The following is a 20,008-nucleotide window of genomic DNA, read 5'->3' on the forward strand; positions in this document are numbered from 1 at the left end:
TGTGGCTGTCACATTTCCACTACCCTGAGGGACCTGTCCAAGCAAAGTTGGCCTCAGAACCTCACTTGCTGATTGCAATTTTTTTCTCCCTCTCCCATTTAACTGTCATGTGAGAAGGGAAAGCACGAGGCTTCACACCAACCCTCCTTTCCTTGATGGAAAATATTAATGCTCCAAGTCAGGAAATTTAGCTTAGAAGGTGGGAATTGTGTCCTGAGAGAATGGATATGGACACCAGAAGCAGGTAAACCACAGTCTAGCTGGTAACTGTGTGGGATTGTTAGTTATTAAAGACAGAATAGTACATATAAGCTCATTAGATGTAAGATAATGCCATCCAGAAGACCACTTGCACTGTGGTTGTGGTACTTTTCCTGAAAGTTATTTTTTTTATATTTGGGATGCAAAAAAAAAAAAAAAAAAAAAGTTTGCTTTAAACAATAGCAAATTTGAGGCAGGATTGTGCTAGAAAGAATTTACTGGAATAGAGGGGGGAAGAAAGAAACTTAAAACAGGGAAGCAGGGATCTGGAAGTGATCAAAGAATACCTGCACATGCCTTGATGTGACTCACAGTCACCAGGTTTGATGAAAGATAGCAAACCAAATATTTCTTTTGTGCAAGTACAAAGCTGAATTCTGTGTTGGTATGACACCATGTCCATGACATGCAGTCAGCCTGTTCTTGGCATGCTTCTACCCCAAAACCGTAAGCACAAAACCATTTCCCAGCCTGGATTTGATCAAAGAAAAACAAGTCTCAAACCCAACATCTTAATGTATTGAAGAGGAAAGTCATGGCATCCATTTGCTTGGTCCAGGAGAAAATGCAGACCCTGGGGAAGATTCCTGCTGGAAATGGCTGCAGGGGCCATTTTTGAACCATTGCTGAATCACTGTTTGCTGTGCGAGGTTGGTAGCAAAAACGCAACATCTGTCAGTGCATCCGAGGAGGAAGCTGTTCCCACCCCAATTGCTGCCAGTGTGAGTCTGAATCTCCTGGATTTCCATGTCATTGTGTTTCCAAGATACTGTCCTACAAATATTTTGCAGTCTTAAATAGCTTAAGGGTGAATAAGTCTCACATCAAGGCACAGACGCATTTCTATTTTTAACCCCCCTACGCTCTCTGGTACTGAGCTGTTAATGATCTTTTTGGCTGTTGTGATTTCCAATAAGCAATAATAATTTACTTTTCATCTTTATTCCTCCGGAGTCTGACCTCTCCCAGAGTTCCATACATCACTTGAGTGAATTTTTATTTTCCTAGGAAGTTTTCAGAGTAAACAAGTTCTCTTCCTCTTACCCCTGAAAAAACCCCGTCTTAAAATTTATATGAATTCCATTCAAACTCTGGTTCAATTCTTTTCACATTTGAGCACTATTTATTCCATAACTAAACACAACATGCCATTTTTAGTATAGCAGAGAAAACCAAAGTTCTTTTTTTAACCTTCTTTTTTTAGGCCAGCAGGCCTTTCTGAAGAAAAAACTATGAATGTGGCTTCTTTTGAATTTTAACTCTATCCTTAATTTTTAAAGCTATGTCGGCCACCTGAAGCCAAAGAAAATATTTCCATTGATTCCCTTCAGTATGCTTTGCATGAGGTTTAGCAGTAGTTATTGAGTGATTGGTTTCACTTTGGATAAAATAAAAACTCCTGACAGTTTTTGTAGGTTACTTTTCTAACCTTCAGTGTCAGCTAAAGCCAAAATAAATCGATGCAGATGCGTTGTGAGAGCAGAAGACAGTTGGGTGCACCATTAAGCTGGTTGCCCTGAGGCAAAGGCCTTGGAAAATCCAAGAAAATTGAAGATTTTGAGGTCATAGCTTTCAACTGGCTTAGTACCATCTCTGGAAAAAAAAATTATGCCAAAACAGGAAACGTATCTGTTCAGATGACCACGAGAAACAAGAACCAAAATACAAAATATTTAGCAGAGTGTTTGTGCTGAAAAAGCTTAAGTGTAATAAAGTCCATTTTTCAGAGTGAGAGGCATGTGGTTAAGCAATTTATAAGAGAAGAAAAGGTTATTCTCTGTTTTTACTGCTAAATGAGAAAATAGTGGTTATCTTCTCCAGCTGAACTATGAGATGGAGCTAAGGAAAAGGTGCAAAGTAGGAAAGAGAGGAAGAAAAGGCTTTTGCCAGCTGTTCCCAGACCCAAGTTAGCTGACAGCCACGGAGTGGATTTTTCTGGAAAGAGGATGGATTCCCCTTGTAGGTGGGTGATGGGGCAGCCTTTGCCAGTGTTCCCACATGCCATCCCAACCATGCCAAGCCAGGCAATGCCGTGGGTCTCGTGTGGAGATAGAAGCTGGAAGGTTTTGCTCCTGTGGGAGGAATGGAGCTCGTGAGCCTAGAATTCCCATCTGTCCTGGAAGCAGTGTGTAATCACAGGAACAGCTCACATTTCTCAACGTTTTAATCTCTGAAATACATCTCCAGGTAAAGGAAGGTAATTGCAGGTAATTAGCCAGCAAGTGGTGAAGCAATAAATCCCAGCAGGCCAGACTGCTCTGGGTTTACTGCAGGAGGTGGTGTGTGTGCCCTGTGTGTCTGCAGGCTGGTGGGCTCTGACTCCTGGAACTGTCTGGGCATTTTGCTCTCCTCAGGCACTGCTGGGAGTGGAAAAGAAGAGTTGTGAGCAGGGAAGGAACGGTGAAACTCCTGCGAGCAAATCAACATCAACTTCAACTCCATCTTCATCCTGTCTTCAAAGAGAGAAAGAAGTAAAAGTGAAAGGCAGTTCTGAACTTCTACTGAACCTCTTCCCTTTTGCCTCTCTGCCTTTGGCTTCTGAAACCAAGTTTCTGCACCTCTTTACAAGGCTTGCCTTTTAGAGCTGCTGAGCTAAGCTGGTAATCGTCTCTGGGGCTTCTTGGGGATAAGAAGGGGCAATTAATTAATCACTGCCAAGTTTAGGTGCTTGGCAAAGATGTAGTACAGGCTCCCTTTCAAAAGACTCACTCCAAAACTGGTGAAGAACAGCAAGGTATGGTTAGATGTGTATTTGAGTGATCAGAGAGGGTGAGCTTGGGGCTGATCCTATGCTACAAGTCATTTAATTTTGGTTATATCTACACAAGGAAAAAAAAGAACACTCACTCTGTGGCTTTTCTGGCACCAAGCTGTGGTGTTTGTAACTTTCTCACTTCTTCTGAAGTATACAGAGAGTAAAGAAAATAAATAAATGCTATATATTGTATTAGATTAATACAGCCTTCTCTCAGGAAGTCACGCTCCCTTCCTAACTTTTCAACTCTGGGAACAAATGCAACAAGTTTCCCACATGTTTGTGTATGAAAATGGACTCCAAATTGTGATTTAGGACTAGCTGGTATCTGGTTCTGACCACAGTACTGTGGACTAGCTCAAATTACAGTGTTTCTTCAGAGAGCAGAAAATAACACTTCCTCCCCAAAGAATCAAGGGAGAGGGATGATGAAACCAGATTTGCTTTCTTATTTATTATATCTAAATCCCTGTAAGTAATTCTCCCAGTCATATCCTGTATCACTTAGTGGCCACGTAAAACTATTCATGTTTTAAAAGGAAATAACTGGATAATAACTGCACTGTGCTTGAGCAGACGGGGCACTCCCTCTCTAATAGGAATTGAGTAAAAAACTTGCACCTTCCAAACTCCAGGACAGTGACTCAGATGGAAAATACTGCATTGGCATGTCCTGAAAAGAATGAAAATCACAGATATTTAAGACAATGCTTGTTTCTAGGAAATAATCCCCACCTCTTGGCTTGTCGTTATCTCCAGTCACAGCAGTGAGTTCACAATACCTGAGTTTAACTCAAAAATCAAGTAAGTGTGGCCAAGCTCTCTCATCTTTATTTATTAAAGCAAAAGTTCAGTACCTCTGAGAGACATTTAGGTATTTTCTGGTCTTTGAAGAGGCCACTCTGCAGGCTGGATGCAGGGACACGGTTGGGGAAAAGTTTCCATTTTTTCACCAGGTCCAAATCAGAGTCTGTTGGTGCAGAAGAGCTGAATATTCACAGATATCAAAAAAAAAAAAAAAAAATCCCTGAAATCCCTGCTACCATTATTTCAACTGCAATGCTCTGCAGCAGGCAATGGAGTGCTGCTCCTCAGTAAGGAAAGGGTAAGAAAACCTTTCCTTGGGTGGGATGATGAAGTCGTGTGGTACAGAACTAATTACATACTTGTAAGAAATACTCCAAAGTGGTGCAAAATGGATCAATTTTCTGCAAAATAATTATTTTTGTTATCCTAACCTTTATTTCATAGCTGCTCAGAATATTGTATTTTCTAATACAGATAAAAAGATGGAGAATAAAGAAAAACACCTCAATTTGCAGAAAATAATTGTTATTGTGGTAAGTATTTACCTTTTCATGGCTTTATCTGTTTTAGGAACTGGCAATACAGCAGCTCAGAAAAATAAAGAAAAAATTGTACATACTCTGCAGAAATTAATTAGTATTAGCTTCCAAGCCTGGCAATCAGAGCTGCTGGATTATTTCCCTGCATGAATAGCAACTTCCAGTTTGGATCTTAATTTGCTTTGCTTTGCCCTCAGCCAGTCACAGAGCAGGAACTGAACTGAATAGAAATAGAAAGGCCCCAAAAGAGATCTAATGATTATTCACCGTTATTCAGGGACGTTTTGTCATTTCATAATGACATTCCTCTACAAACAACCCTTGCTCTCTGTCTTCTCTGTTCTTCTGTTTTTCCAAGTGCAAAATTAATGTTGCAGAGCTTAAGTAATAAATATGGTTTAGAGGAATGAGATGTGTTGGGTTAATATATACACACAGCTTTATTGACATGTGAAATGTTTGTTTGAATGATTTCATACTTCCATGGTATGATGAAAATTCACTACAAAAATAGGTAAAAAGTCAAGTCAGAGGTTTTTAGCTGGAGCAAATAAACAAAAATCTGCAATTTACCCTTCCCCTAAAGTTAAACTAACTTCTTCTGCCAACAATAACACAACAGAACTGTATCAACAGAATTATATCAACACTTCTGCTGTTTTAATATTAAGTTCAAGCATCTGTTAACAACTTATTGCTTGTTGTTGTTGTTACTTGGCCAGATCTTTTATCTGTATACAACCTAGTCATGGCAGAGTTCACTCTCTTTTCAGTACTTATTTACTTTTCCCACACTCTGCTTCTAATTTTCTCTCTCAACCCACAATAATTTGACATTTCTTACGGGCCCTTTTGTCAGGGACAGTTTTCTCCTAAGATCCTCAGTCTCTTCACAAATGAATTTCTTTACCAGAGCACTTCTTTCTAGACTGGATGTTATAGCAACAGAGGGGTGATAGCTGGCAAAATAAACATGTGCAGATCCATTCATTCACAAAAGAAAATAGAGAAACTCTCTTCTTTTTGCTGAAAATGTGCATTTTTGGGTTTTGCAAAAAATAGGTGAGGCATTGGATAAGTACATTAAGAAATTTTATGGAAATCAGTTTATTCAGCATAGGAGTAAAAAAGCAAGCAAGAAAATTAAAAACCTCTTGCAGCTCAATTCTGCTAGCAGGGAGAGGGTTGCTTTTTTTATGCAAAATCTCCTCTTATCTTGAAGACAGCAAAGAAAAAAGGAGATGTCATTAATTCCCTTGGAAGACAAGAGCAGGTATATTAAAAGAAGTGTACAATCACCTGAGCCTCAAAAGAGAAACAGTTCCTCAGCACTGTCTGTGCCAAGGAGTTTGCCCAACCAGTCTCTTAGAACTGTCAGGATAAGGATTTTAAATCCCCCCTGGGATATGTGCTATTGAACTGCATTGGAAACTAAAGAAATTATCAAAGCTGCTTCTCTTAAAAACACAGCAGTTCCTAAACACCCCAGTTTCTCTGGACCAGCACAATGTCACTTGCCTTGTCTGGAAATAATGATCTTCCCGAGATTCCACACAAACACACCTCAGTCACCCATAGTTCAGGACAGCCCCACACTTTGCCATTTTTGCAGTCCCCAAATGCGAGTTTTTGCCTGAATGTCCTGGTGACTGACACCTCCCCGAGGGCTCTGCTGAAATGAATCTTTTCATGCCCTCTTTGCCCTGCTCCTCCCACAAGGACCGTGAAGTCAAAGCTAAGTCTGAAGCACTCCCAGGCTTCGAGCTCCCTCTGCAGTATTTTGCAAGGACTCATCTTGCCTCGAGAAACCTGAGGATTGTTTGGTTAGGAACCAGATCATTCACAGCACTTAAATTTCTGGGAAACTTCCACTGAAATCAGAGCTGCTCCAATAAATCATTTCTATTAAGTTTTATTCTGACACACAAGTGTTTATGATCTGTTAGGCACACCTAATACTTTCATTGCCAAAGCCCCACAAACTGCTTCCAAAGGAAATCACTGGAATAATGCAATTTATTGCTTGGGGTATTTTCATCGGTGAATGCATCCAAGTCAGGTTCAGACAGAATAAAAGACCCTGCTCAGTCACTCTGCCTTCCAATAGGAGTGAGTTTAAAAGCATTTAAGAGTCTTAATTAAACACTGATTTGTGTCTTTCAGTTCCACATTTGTTACTAATTTAGACACCTTTGGAATTACATAAATGTGCAGTGTCACTTTCACGCTCCTCGTACATCAGTGCTGAATCTGGCCACCAGCTTTGTATGAACTGATTAAAATCTCAGTCAATGTTGTTTTCAATTGCATGTCAGGGTATAGAGAATAAAGGTATAAATTGAGCTGATTTGGACTTCTCTCATGTAGATTTGTCTCTGAATTAGTTGGTTGCCATCACCAAGCGATTTGGACTTCTCTCATGTAGATTTGTCTCTGAATTAGTTGGTTGCCATCACCAAGCACCATGTGATTTGGTCCCTGCTGTTTTATAGAGTCACCTCCGTTGGTAAAATTAAAAAGAAATTTTATTTAACTGGATTTTATATTTCTTATACCATCACAAGGGTTACTCCTGCTTCATTGATGCACACACAGCAAGTATATTTCTCCTATGTTACCCTTTTTGTTAATGTCTCTCCTTGAGTTTAAAGTATATTCAGGGCTGCAAAAAAAATACACCTCTTAAATCAGGCACATCTTGCCCCAGCTCTGATGCACAGTGGCCATTCCTCTCAGTCTTTGCTTTACCATGAGACCCTGTAACAAGTTAATTCCCTCCCGTTTGCAGCATTTAGGGAATAAACAAAAATATCTAGTGGGTTTATCTAAGGAGGGCTTGTGCCTGTGGGAGTTTTAGAAATGTTTTAGGGGTTGGTCTTCATGTTGGATTGTGAGAGTGGAGACAGAGATGAGGAAGATGATAGTGTTTAAGTCCATTTATCACTCAGAAACATTTCTATGATGAGAGAACATAGGTCTGTGAGTGTGTTGTAAGAATAATAAATTAAAGTGTGCTGGAAACAACTTAGGAACAGGGTAACTTGGGGAATCAACATGCCAGTGCTCACAGAAGGAACAAGGAAATCTCTGAATTATCTACATGTGCTGAGAAGAAAAACCAAAAGGCACCTACAAAACAATAGGATGAACTTGATCTTTCCCATTTAAGAAAAGTTCACAACCTTCCACCTTGTGTAAGAGTCGCCTCTAAAATACAGGGACTTAACATTTGCCCTACTTCTTGCCTTTTAAAGGTCAGGAGGTACTTTGTGTCACAATTAATCTTCGTGAGGAACAAAGGCCAGGCTGCATGCCCTGTACTTCCAGGGAAAGGCTGAGGGTCTCTGGGGGCAGCGGGGGCCGCAAGGGGAGGGCAGAGCCTGCTTTCCTGGGCAGCTGTCAGGCAGGGAAGCCATGGGAATGGCATCTCTGGGAGCAGGGCTCTGTTGGGTCCTTTCTAGCTCCTGGTGGAGAAAGCCATTTTTAGAATCATAGAACCATGGAATAATTAAGGTTGGAAAAGACCTCTAAGATTATTGAGTCCAGCCATTAACCCAGCATTGCCAAGTCCACCACCATGTCTCAAAGCACCACATCTCTACGTCTTTTAAATCCCTCCAAGGATGGTGACTCCACCACTTCCCCATGGCAGCCTATTCCAATGCCTGTCCAACCTTTCAGTGAAGAAATGTCTCCTAATATCCCACCTAAACTGCCTCTGCTGATTTTCTTCTTATCCAGCCCCTTTTCCTTGGGAAAAGAGACAACCCTCTCCTGTTTCCATGCTCATCTCAGTGAGCTCTGGCGAGCCAGAAGGTACCCCCTGAGCCTCCTCATCCCCAGGCTGAACCTTTCATCCTTGTGCTGCTTTTCTTTCCACCTTTTGGGAAAAAAAAACCCCACAGAGATTAACCCTCACTGGGGTAGGTGCTCACAAGAAGTCCAGTGATTCAATATTAAACAGGAAATCTACAGTTCCCTGACTTCAGGCTTAGACTGGTGAGGTCACACCTTGAGTCTTGTGTCATGGTCTGGGTTCCTCAATTCAGGAAGGCCATTGAGGGGCTGGAGCATGTCCAGGGAAGGGAATGGAGCTGGGGAAGGGTCTGGAGTACCAGGAGAAGCTGAGGGAACTGGGAAAGGGGCTCAGCCTGGAGAAAAGGAGGCTTGGGGGGACCTTCTGGCTCTGCACAATTCCCTGACGGGAGAGGGCAGCCATGGATGGTTGGGCTCTGCTTCCAGGGAACAAGTGACAGGACAAGAAGACAAAGTCTAAGCTACACCAGGAGAGGTTTAGGTTGGATATCAGGAAGAATTCCTTTGCAGAAAGGGTGATCGGACATTGGGACGGCCTGCCCAGAGAGGTGGTGGAGTCAGTGTCCCTGGAAATGTTTAACAAAAGACTGGATGTGGCTCTCAGTGCCATGCTCTGGTTGACATGGTGGTGTTCGGTCATAGATTTGTTATAAATGAAAAATGATCCAGCCAAATTTAAAAAAATAAGAAGAATTTATTTTAGCAATAGAGATCTAACTTAGCCAGCCACACGGAAAAGGACAGTGCCGAGCCCGGGATCGGCGCTGGGTGCAAGACACAGAGATCAGCCTCAGCAGAGGTTTCACTCTATGCCTCCACACCACCATCCTGGTACAAGCGATTTTTATAGGGAAAATTTTGCCTGAGGCCAGGATTTCGGCATTCAGTCCTTTGTTTCATTCAAAGTCCCATGAGTTGATGAGATTTCCTTCTCGGCGACAAGGCAGAGAAATTCAAAGTCTGGTGTCGTGGAAACTCTTGATGAAATTTACGGGAACAGAGTATTCACAGAGTATTCACATGTATCAGCCCGGGGGATGTTCCTGATGTCCATCTCGGGTCGTTCACGGGATGATCAGCGCCTGGGTGTCTCCATATCGCCTCAGATAAGGCCCATCTCCTGGCGAGCCACATCTCCTTGCTTGTAAATCAGGTTTCAACACACACTTAGTTTTGCCTGAGAAGGGGGGGGGGGCTTCTAATGCCAAGAGGTACATCCTAACAACTATTTAACATTATATATATATAATGCAAGAAAATGGCGCGAATTATACCTGTTACATATAACAGATTGGACTCGACAAGCTCCGACGTCTTTCCCAAGCGAAGTGACTCTGTGACTCTGTGACCTGACCACGGCTGAGGCACCGGGGCTTCTCCTGCAGCTGGACGCCGGCCGCGCCGAGCTGGGCTCCAACACATGCTCTGCACTCAGCAGCACCAAAGAAGCTGGTTCTCCCCGGGAGGGGCTCGGGGCAGAGGGTCCCAGCCCCAGGTTAGGCGGCGGCGAGGGAACGAACCCCTCCCCTCACGGGCGGCGGCGCGGCCGCCATCTTGGACCGGGGGCGGGAAAGCCGCGGTGTCACGTGAGTTCCGGGCGCGGGTCGGGTCGGTGTCGTCCCGGTGTCGGCCCTCCGCGGTCTCTCCGTGTTCCCCCCGTGTTCCCTCCGTGTTCCCTCCGTGTTCCCCCCGTGTTCCCTCCGTGTTCCCTCCGTGTTCCCTCCGTGTTCCAGGGAAGTCCCTCTGCGCAAACAGGAATGGATTTCCTCTCCGGAGGATTGGGACAGGACGCCGAAATCCCCCCCGCGCGGCCTGTGCCGGGCGCGGGCCCCGGCGCCGTGGATCGCTTCCTGAGCCTGCAGCTCTCCATCTCCTCGGGCCTGTCGGTCACGGAGCTCAACGCCATGAAGTTCCTCTGCCGCGACAAAATTAAGAAGCGAAAGCTTGAGACGGTGCAAATAGGCCTGGAGCTGTTCAGCATCCTGATGGAGCAGCAGCTAATCGCGCACAACAAGCTGGGATTCCTGAAGGAGCTGCTGCAGCACATCAGTAGGGGCGATTTGCTGTCACTAGTGGTGCAGTTCGAACAGGGAGAACTTCATGTCCAGGATGACCAGCCAGATGAGCATGAAAAACGTAGGTGGATTATTATATATATCTATATATAGAGGGTTTTTTTATATAGTTATATCCCCACATATATTGCTCCCCAGCAACCCCAGTAAACGTGTACACAAAACGTCTTTTGGGGTGGAATTTTCCCCCCTCTTTTTTATCTTGCTTTTCTTTTATCTTTTGGGATTCCAAGTGTATCTGGTGGCTTCTGTAGAACTCTCAGTATGTGCCGTGCAACAGGGGTAGTGGCATTTTGCTGAAATAAAAGCAACAACTTCCAAACATTTTCTTGAGTTTCGTAGTAAATGCATGGCTAACTTGATCTGCTTCTGCTGTTTCAGTTCTCCTGCAGGCAGCTTTTGATGTCATTTGTGCCAATGTTGGGAGAGAATGGAAGAAGCTGATGCGAGGACTTGGGCTGCCAGAGGTGAAGCTGGACAAGGTGGAAGCAGCCTATCGATTTGATTTGGATGAAGAGGTTTTTCAGGCACTTCGGGAGTGGCAGAAGTGGAAGGGGAAGGATGCAAAGGTAGCTGACTTAATAAAAGGCCTCCGGGGCTGCAACCTGAATTTGGTGGCAGACAAAGTTGAAGAGAAGATCTCACAGATGACCACTGGAACCAAATGAAAACAGTGCAAAATTATGAATGAAAAAAGTCAGAGTGCCTTCTTCTCTTCTGGACCAAAATAATTATCACTGGCTGCTTATCATGCCATTTATTTATGTGCCTTAATAAGTTAATTTGTGCTCAGGTGAAAATTGACATGGCAACAGATTCCTTTCAGAAAGCACTTTGTAGTTTTATGCTTATTTTAAGATATTTTACTTTCACAAGATCTGAACTCTGTTTTGTAGAAATTCTTATGCTTTTGTTCTGCCACTCACCTGAAAAGATTTGCTTTGCTGCAGGCACCTTTCAGATGCATCTCCACTGGAAATACATCTATGGGGTACTTCTGAGGCAGCTGGAATTTAAAATTTCATGGGGTTGTTGGATTTTTTTTCTTTTATGGCCTATTATAAATACACTGTGAAAGGGAGAAGGAGTAAAACTTTCAGCTAGGTGCTGGCTTTTCTTTTGGAGTAGCAAAAAATAATATCTTAGGTAATATGTTAAATATATTTGCTCTCCATGAAAGTATATTAAGACAACTGTAACCTCAGACTGCAATGCAAGAGGGACATTAAATATTGTGGTGGCTTTCTTGGAAAAAATGTACCCAGTTTTAAACTGAAATCAAATGTCTGCATCAAGTGCCTTTAGCATCCTGAAGGAAGTGTTCTCCTGAAACTGTCCAAGAAACAGTGTCACACTGTTGTTTACAGCAGCCTCTTTCCAAAGCTGTGAATGCTTTGGGGCTCCTTGCTGGGCATCCTTCCGTGGCCTCTGTCACAGAGGCTGCTGGTGTGAGCCACTCACAGAGGGAGCAGGATTCATGAACCTGTATCAGATGCAGTTCTCAGCTTTCATCTGGAGCAACCCTCAGTCAGTGGCCTTCATGCCTGAACTACGGCTGGAGAAATTGCACGGTCCAGGACATACAGGGCTGTAGAGGCCTCGGGGGAGAATCCCATTAAATCATTACTGCTTGAACAGCTGCAGGATCCTGTGTTTCTGCAAACATCTCCCAAGTGCCTAGCTAGATACTGGAAGAGGTTTTATTGCTGCTGCACCTGTGGGACTTCAACTCTTTCCAAGTTGTTTTTATGTGGTGCCATTGCTGTGAAGGCCGGGTGTCAGCGCATAACCTGTCACTGCTCTGCAGAAACATTGTGACACTGACAATTTTCAAGGTTTCATTGCACGTGGTGCCTCTTGCTCAAACAGTGAGGCTTGAATACTTTATTGTAGTTAGTGGAAACTGCCCTAAGTTCACATGATAGAAAAATCATTGCAGTCAGGGGTTTTCCCCTTCAGTGATTCTTTTTCACATTCCTAGAAGTGCTCAAGGCCAGGCTGGATGGGACGTGGAGCAACCTGGTCTAGTAGAAGGAGTCATTGGCTGGAACTGGAAGGTCTTCTAGGTCCCCCCCCTGCCCAAACCATTCCAGGATTGTGTGCTGATTCTCAGTGTCTTTCCAGTTTGGTATATTAAGTATCGCTGGTTGTATCCAAGCAAAGGAGTTGTCACCTGTCTGCTTTTTGGGCAGGTAGAGTTCTCCAAGTTCTTATTCCCTTTACTTGTATCAATTGTCAATTCCAGGCTCCCAGGAGGAGATGCTGAGCTTCAGCTGAATGACAAGCTCAGCTGTTTTTGAGATTTTTGTTTCATAGACATCAGGACTATCCATTCTGCAGTATCTGAAGAAAAGGAGTGCTCCGGCAGCTTTTCCTTCTTGCCTCTGAGCAATCCCTGGGAGCACAGCAGAGGAGTGGAAGTGAGCAGGATGAGTTATGTGAGTGCTCAGACAGCTCTGCAATAGCTCCAAGTCCAATCTCTGCTGAAGTGCTTTTCTTACCCACTTTCAATAAGTCTTCTGCTTCACCAAGGAGATTTATGTGGAACAGGAGGAGGATACTGCCTACTGCATACAGCCAGGAAATTTTAGGAATCAGTTGGAATAACCTGTTGGTTGTAGCCAAGCACTCATCAGCTACAAGAAATGTTCTGCTTCAGGAGGTAAAAACCTCTTGTTTCTCTAAGGATTTTGTACATCCTTTAACTGTGTCTGAAAGCAATGACCTAGACTGCTTCAATCGTGCCATACCTCAGGGCCAATTAAGACTGTTTTATGAGAGATTAGAATGTTTATGTGAAAACAAAACCAACTGAAATGAAGGGAACAAAATCTTTTTATTGGGAAGAGGGATAAAGGGTGCAATTTGTAAGGGAATGTTTTCTGATCCAGTTGACAATCTTTTCAAATTAAACACCTTGAGCTCCTATACATATTTTTATAACTTGAATTAAAATTTTATATTGTATAATTCTGTGTACATTTCATTAAAAATAATTCTTTAAAAAAACAAAATCAATGGGACGGGTTTTTTTCTTGTTTGATGGGATTGCTGTCTGAAGTAAGATCTCTGACTAGGAGAAAGTGGATGTTAAGGATACTCTGAAAGCACAGAGTGGTGCTAAACAGGCATTGTGTTACCAGTGCCCTTCTTGGGACATTAAAAAAGCAAAGTGTTTTGCCGTTGAGTTTCTCAGAAGTGCTAAACAGGCTGCAGTTTGCCAGCAGCAGCAGCATTTGAATGCTGTCACTCAGGGAGGCCTAAGGAAAAAGAGATTCCCTGCCAGCCCTCAGGAGCCCAAACTCGAGTCCCAGTGTGCCTGGGAGACAGGCTGCCTGCGGGCAGGCTTCCTTCTCTTTTCCTCTGCTAGCCATGCTGTTAAGGATGTTATATTTGTTTTATACTTAATTAAAAACACGGCTCCTGGTTTAGTCTAAGCTTGATCAGGCTTTTTAGAGGACGTGCTCAGAACGAATTGACAGAGGCTCCGGTGCTCTGTGGAGTGTCAGCCTGCACTTAAAGCTGTGAGTGAGTAAGACAAATACCTTAATTGCCCATTTAATCAAATCCTTTAGGATGCTCTGCAAGAGTATGTGCCTGTGAGGAATTACTCAAACCTTTTTCCTTTTGGCCTCGTGAGAGTAATCTTTCCTCACAGCCTTGAGAAAACAGCACATCAAAACATGTGGAGAGTTAAAAGTGCCATCTCGGGAGAATTCTCGTTTTCCATGTCACTTCTCAGTCCCTTTCAGCACTTGCTTGCCATTGCCTATGATTTTTGAAGATATCAATTATAATCACATATTGAGGTGGTTTTCTTTTTTTAAATAGCATTATTTTCATTACTGAGTTAAAAGAAGTTTTCTAGACTATGAATTAAAAATCCTCTTACACAAATTGGTTGTTGTGAACATTTCAGATACAATGCTTTGGTTTCCTTTTCTCCGTTCTCCACACTCAGGCAGCTGCATTTCCTCCAGCCTTTGTTTCATTCCTAAAATAATTGTCTCCTTTCTGAAATCTAATTGCTTCATTTAATTGTTTAATGCAGAAAGCTTAATAACAGACTGTGTCTCCAAGCTCTCTCTGGCACTCAGCATGTTCTTAATTTAGGCTTTTTGGCTGAGCATTTTTCAATTCAAATTTATTTCTAATCACTGCCTTGTGCCCTTCTTCTTCTGCATGAATCACCTATATCCTTAAAATGTGTTCCAGCACAAATATTTTTCTAGTTTGTCTTTCCTCTTTGATTTATTGCTTTTCTCTGCCAGTGTTTTGGTCCTCTGGTGGAATTGAGAGCAATAAGCTCACGGTTTCTACCATAAAAATAGGAATCGTGGGGGTGATCTGAGGGTAGGGGGAGGAGTTGTGAGGAGAGGGTCAGGAGCCTTCGGAGAATCTGTGTTTCAGTAAAAACTGTCGCAGCTGAGGATTGCTTCACGGGAGCAGGGTGTGTTGCAATGTGTACTGGAGGTTCAGGGAGAGAAGGAAGCAGGGCTTTACTCAGCTGCTGGGAAAGGCAGAGTCGGGCAGCCCTCTGCGTGGGAATCTGTGTGGAACCAACTCTTAATCATTAAATAGTCCCATCCACAGACCCATTCCTGCTCCCGCCTCATTCCTGAGAGCATTACACATGCCTCTCTTAAAGCAGGCTAAAGTGAAAACAACAGGCTTGTTCTTGTGAAACATGATGCAATAGACACCAGTAAAATCCCTGCAGCTGGCCATCCTGGTTGAGTTTGAATGCGGTGATTTCTCTGACTTGACTGACTCTGACTTTTGGAAGCTGAAAGCCTTTTCCAAGTGCTCTGGGTGATTGTCCAGCTCCAGCCTGGACGGCAGCTGAGCTCTCCTTTCGGTTTCTTGTGCTGTGTTGGTGCAGGTCACAGAACTCCAGGCAGCTCAGAGCAACCAGCTCTTGTAGCAACGTGGAGGGGTTTGTATGTGTTCTCTATTCGACAAAAAATGACAACTCCAAGGGAGGTCTTGAGGCTTCTCCAATACAATGTGATAAAAAAGTGCCTTTGCTATGGAAAGCAGCTTAATGTCAACTTTGTATCTCTGCTGAATGCTTCAAAAAGCTGTCAGACTGGTATTTTTTATTTATTACATAATGTTCAAGCCTTCAGAGCAGGCGCTGATGCTGTGTGAAGTAACAGACATCAAACTGGACCATTGTCATGGGAGATGTAAAAAATACCCAACTGGGACTTTCTGTGGGAGGTTTCATTTACAGGTGAGCCTGGCTTTGGAGAACTTCTACAGAAAGCAATCATCTTGCCATTAAAAATGCTCACGATTTTTAAAATTACTTATTCTCTATTTCTTAAGTCTGCTAATCCTAGTGATCGCAGCAGGAGTATTAACTTTAAAAAAATTATTTGCAGAATTTAATCTGAGCTGTTCTTACTGTGGTTTAACTTCTAAAAGGGTTGTAGCAGCTATTCTGCAAGTGTACACACCACCTGTGGCAAAAAAGGAAGTACAAAGTTTAAATTTATTTACAGAAGTTGGTGATTTTTGTATGCAAACCTGGTACTAGATTTTATAGACAGTGAGCATATAAAGTGTGAGAAAGGTTTGACACAAAAATGAAACTATAAAATCGTTCTTGCCATTAATGTGTGTATGTGAACAACTGAGCTAAATCTTATCTTTGTTTCCCTCCCAGTCATCTCCTGAGAGGTGCTTTCTGTCACTCCCAGGCATATTGCCAAATTTTGAACAGAAATTGCTGAGAAAATGTGAATTAAAAGGGTGCAGCACTGGCAGGTCTGTGCCTCACATCCCACATTGTTTAATTTATGTTGTGCTCAGCGTAAGCAGAATTTATTCACAGCTTCTTGGCTGTGAAGTTCCTAACGTGGGAAAGCCAGGATAGCCTGAATTCCCCCCAAAGCCAGGGTTGCCATGGCAATCCGAGTGCACAGCAGTCCACGGGGCATGTGGCTGCAGCACACTGCCATCCCAGCCAGCCCACAGTGCTGGGAAGCTCTCACTCATTGTGGGATTTGCTGCACTCTCCACTCTGACCATGTCAGAAACCCAAAATCTGAGGGCAGGAATGGAAATGAAACTTCTTGGCGAATTCCCTCAGTTCCACTTCTCCCTGGAACAAGACATGTGAGAGAGCAGGGCTAAATATTAAGAAATATGTATTTTTTTTTTAATTTTGTTCTCAGCATCAGTTTAGCATATGGTGCTTCCATTTCTGTTTCCAGCTGGAATGGTAAAGCTCCAGCTTGTGTGTGTCACTGCATGTTTGTGCATGAAGCAGCTAATATATATGTAGATGAATTAAAACTAATTAGAGCTAAAGTCAGCAAAGTGCACATTGCTAGCTAACGGCTGCGTGCAGCTCTGTAACATGGCACCTAATTAAGTTATTCACTGTGGACCTGCTCATCCAATTTTCTGTAAACCATGTTCTACTTTAAAAAAAAAAAACCTACAAAAAACAAACAAACAAACAAACAAAACAAAAACAAAAACACAAAAACAAACCAAAACAAAACAAATAAAAAAAAAACAATGTGAAAAAACTTATGTCTAAATCTTTCAATCAGAATGTCAAATTCCACATCTGGCCTGTGAATTTTCAGGGCTATTAAATGTTGGACTGTCTTTTAGAGGACTGTGTTTAAAAGGCACTTCACTTCATGCAGTATTTTTTCCCCTTAATTCCCGAAATGTTAAAGGTCTCCAGCCCTGACTGACTGAACGTTTTCTCACATGACTCAGTGGCTGAGAAAGAATTTAAACCCCTTATTTTCACATCAGAGCTGAGCAAGAGGCAACCCCACACCCTGGTCTTTGATTGTAAGAGTAATTCTGTGGATGGGACCCTTTTTTCCCCACCTGCATCCAGTATATACTGGGGAAGAAAGGTGCTTAGCCAAGGTTCCAAATAATCCCTGAGCTCCTCAGGATATGGAGCTGATGCCTGTGCTCCCTTCAGCCTCTGGGGGTAACTAAAAGCAGCTGGAACATGGCATAAGGTACCCTGATCATGATTTTCTCCCTAGGAATATCTTCTCCTTCCACCTAATTTGCCTTAAAGTGGGAATGGAGGTGGGAATCCTCATGAGAGAGGGAAATCCTGAGCTCTAGAAATTCCTAATCACTTCCACTGGATACAATGCTGAGTGGTGTAAAAGGACCAGATCATTTTGCAGTTTGAAAGCCAAAGGCAGATTTGACTCCTGTGAATTAAGGTTTACAGAGGTGTCTAGACCAGTGTCTCAGAGAAGATGCCATCACACAGCTACTTAACCAAATTTAATGTCAACCAACACATTTGAAAATCCAGAGTTTGCTTTGCACACAATGTTTGTCTGTTTCCTAGGTTAGTATTTTCACTAGTATATGGTTTATTACTATTAGGTTTGATGGAATTTAGGTTGAACTGACTTTTTTTGAAGGTGATTTCTTTATTAATGGGTGATTCAAATAGGCTTGAGGTAGATCTTCTGCCAGAAGGGGCCTCACCAGCAAGTCTGATGTCTGTTCCTCGGGTCTGACTTGTGGGGAGCTCAATTTGTTTTGTGAGGGCTGAGAAGTTCCCACAGGCTAATTCAGAGGAATTAGAGAAGGAATTATAGAGAAAACAGATCCCAGTTTCTTTTATTTAAAAGGGTACCTGGAGTGCCCCATAGGCTTGTCCCATTTTCTCCTTTAAAAGGTTACTTTCATCCCTTATCTCCTTCCCACCAACTCATCCCCCAGCTCATCATTAAATGCTGAATAATTCCAACACTCAGGCCTGAGGGAGGACAAACCCTCCTTTTCTTGGTGGTTTGAAGAGGACTCTGACAGTTCCTGAATCATCCCTGGTTATTCAGACAGCCTGTTCAAGTGGTTTTTCATGCATTCAAATAGGGTATGACAGCCTCAGCTAGGGGAAAATGGGCATGGATGGAATTGCCATGGTACCTGTAAGCAGGTCAGGGAGTATCCTGGTTCTGCAACATTATCATGTCAGATGTCACAGGAGCAGTGGCAGCTTCCTGGTTTAGTTATTGGGGTTTTTTTCCCCATGCAAAGAGAAGGAATGGGGGAGCTGCAGGCCACAGGGAGCTGCCAGCTTCTCTCAGTTGTGTATTTTGGTACTACAAAGGTGGCATTATTAAAGGCAGACAAAAAAAGCCTCTAAATCATGCAACCAAAGTGAGCCCTAGGAGCTGAAAAACCCTTCCTTTGTGTACTCGGAAACCTTGCTATGACATAGCTGGTGTCTGGATACAGAGGCTTTTCTGCAGCATTTTGGCTGTAACTGAGACATGCTATCTCCATGAGCATTGAAAACTGCAAGCCAGGAACCATCCCCATTGCTGTTGCTAAACATTCTGACCTTGACAGAATAAAACAACCCAATCCAGCAAAGCATTGCTGGATTTGACAGATAAAAATTTAGATTATCACTGTTTTGGCTGGCATAAAATTTGATGATTCTGTTTACAGCAAAAATCTGGTAGGGCAGAATTATTTGTTGTATCACTTATGCCTGCATATTCCTTTATTTGCTGAATTTCCATGGGCATGTGGCAGCTAAATGCTGAATATTCATACAAGGAACCTCACTGTTTGTACATGGCTTGAAGATATATTAAAATCAAACTGGTGCCATGTTATGAAAGGATACTGCACATTTAATTACAAGAGAGAAAGAAAGTATTGGACATGAAAATTACGTGTCTCCCAAATCCTGATGGGCTTGTGTGTGTGTGTGTGTGTGTATCCACATATCTGTGTGTGTATAGTGTGTGTTTCCATATGCACACACACATACACCCCTCAGTGAAGTTATTTGATATAATCTAGAAAATCAGATTCTCTTGACAGGGCTATTTCTCAATACTCCTTCTCCAACTTTTGTCTGTCCCTTATATGCTCTGTACTGCATCTGTAAGGAAATATATCCCTATGGCAATCTCCAAGAGCAGCCTAGTTCTGGTAGAAACAAAGGTGGCATTTCTGGGCCAACTCATTAATAAAAAGTACAAATTCAGAGCCAGCTGCTGCATCTCCAGGATCAGCCAGAGCCGGAGTGTTTTTGAGCCATTGTTTTATTCTTACAGGTTTAAATGCAAGAATTGGCTTAAATCCTGGTGTACACTAGGCAGTTTCTGTGATTTTCAGCATTTTCCTTCAGTCTAGTGTTTTGGGTCAATACAAAACCCGTGATGCTGAAATTAACCTTCTGTTCTCTTCCCTTTTGCAGGCAGCAGCTGCAGACACTGAGGAAATTATCTAACAGGAAAAAATTTAGAAATTCTACGTGGCCAAAGTAAAAGGAGTTCTGCTTGTGCTTTTCCAGTGCCCTAAATGATTCCAGCACGAGGCAGCTGAGTCCCTGCCACTTCAGCCTTTGGCTTCACAGGTAAAAAGTACAAAGAGCAAGTTAGTGCCAAGTTCCTCGATGGCTTTTGTGGTGAGGGCAGCACTTCACCAGACTGAAACTGCCAGATTAATCTCACCTTGGTTAGACTTAATATTTCCCATTGGTGCATAAAGAAATGCTAATGATTCCTGGAAGTTTTAGGCATTGTTATTTAAAGTTGTTTGAGAGACAAAGGGAAGGTATTGTTTGCATTTGGGGGAGGACCTGACCTTTGTTTGGAGTGCTGGGTGATTGATTGTAACAAAAGGAAAAGGTGAGCAGTGTTCTTGTAGCTCTTTGTGCAAATGCTTAAGTGTGTTGTGGGAGCTTAACTCGCAGGCCTAAGCTAGAACCAGCTCGTGAGTCAATATTTCTG

General features: G+C 42.8%; 1 protein-coding gene across 1 annotated transcript; it reads left to right on the forward strand.

Moving 5' to 3' along the window:
* The first annotated feature begins 9,901 nt into the window (after nt 1–9,901).
* On the forward strand, nt 9,902–14,150 carry FADD (Fas associated via death domain). The gene is made up of 2 exons (XM_068194226.1): nt 9,902–10,314; nt 10,635–14,150. The coding sequence occupies exons 1-2, from the start codon at nt 9,936–9,938 to the stop codon at nt 10,919–10,921; spliced, it is 666 nt and encodes a 221-aa protein (XP_068050327.1). The 5' UTR covers nt 9,902–9,935; the 3' UTR covers nt 10,922–14,150.
* The last annotated feature ends 5,858 nt before the right edge of the window (nt 14,151–20,008 follow it).

This window comes from Anomalospiza imberbis, chromosome 6 (assembly GCF_031753505.1).
Source record: "Anomalospiza imberbis isolate Cuckoo-Finch-1a 21T00152 chromosome 6, ASM3175350v1, whole genome shotgun sequence".
Taxonomy (NCBI): domain Eukaryota; kingdom Metazoa; phylum Chordata; class Aves; order Passeriformes; family Viduidae; genus Anomalospiza; species Anomalospiza imberbis.

Coding starts and splice junctions, on each gene's coding strand:
- FADD (XM_068194226.1), top strand. CDS start 9,936: ATGGATTTCCTCTCCGGAGGATTGGGACAGGACGCCGAAATCCCCCCC. Junction 10,315..10,634: donor GCCAGATGAGCATGAAAAAC/GTAGGTGGATTA, acceptor CTGCTGTTTCAG/TTCTCCTGCAGGCAGCTTTT.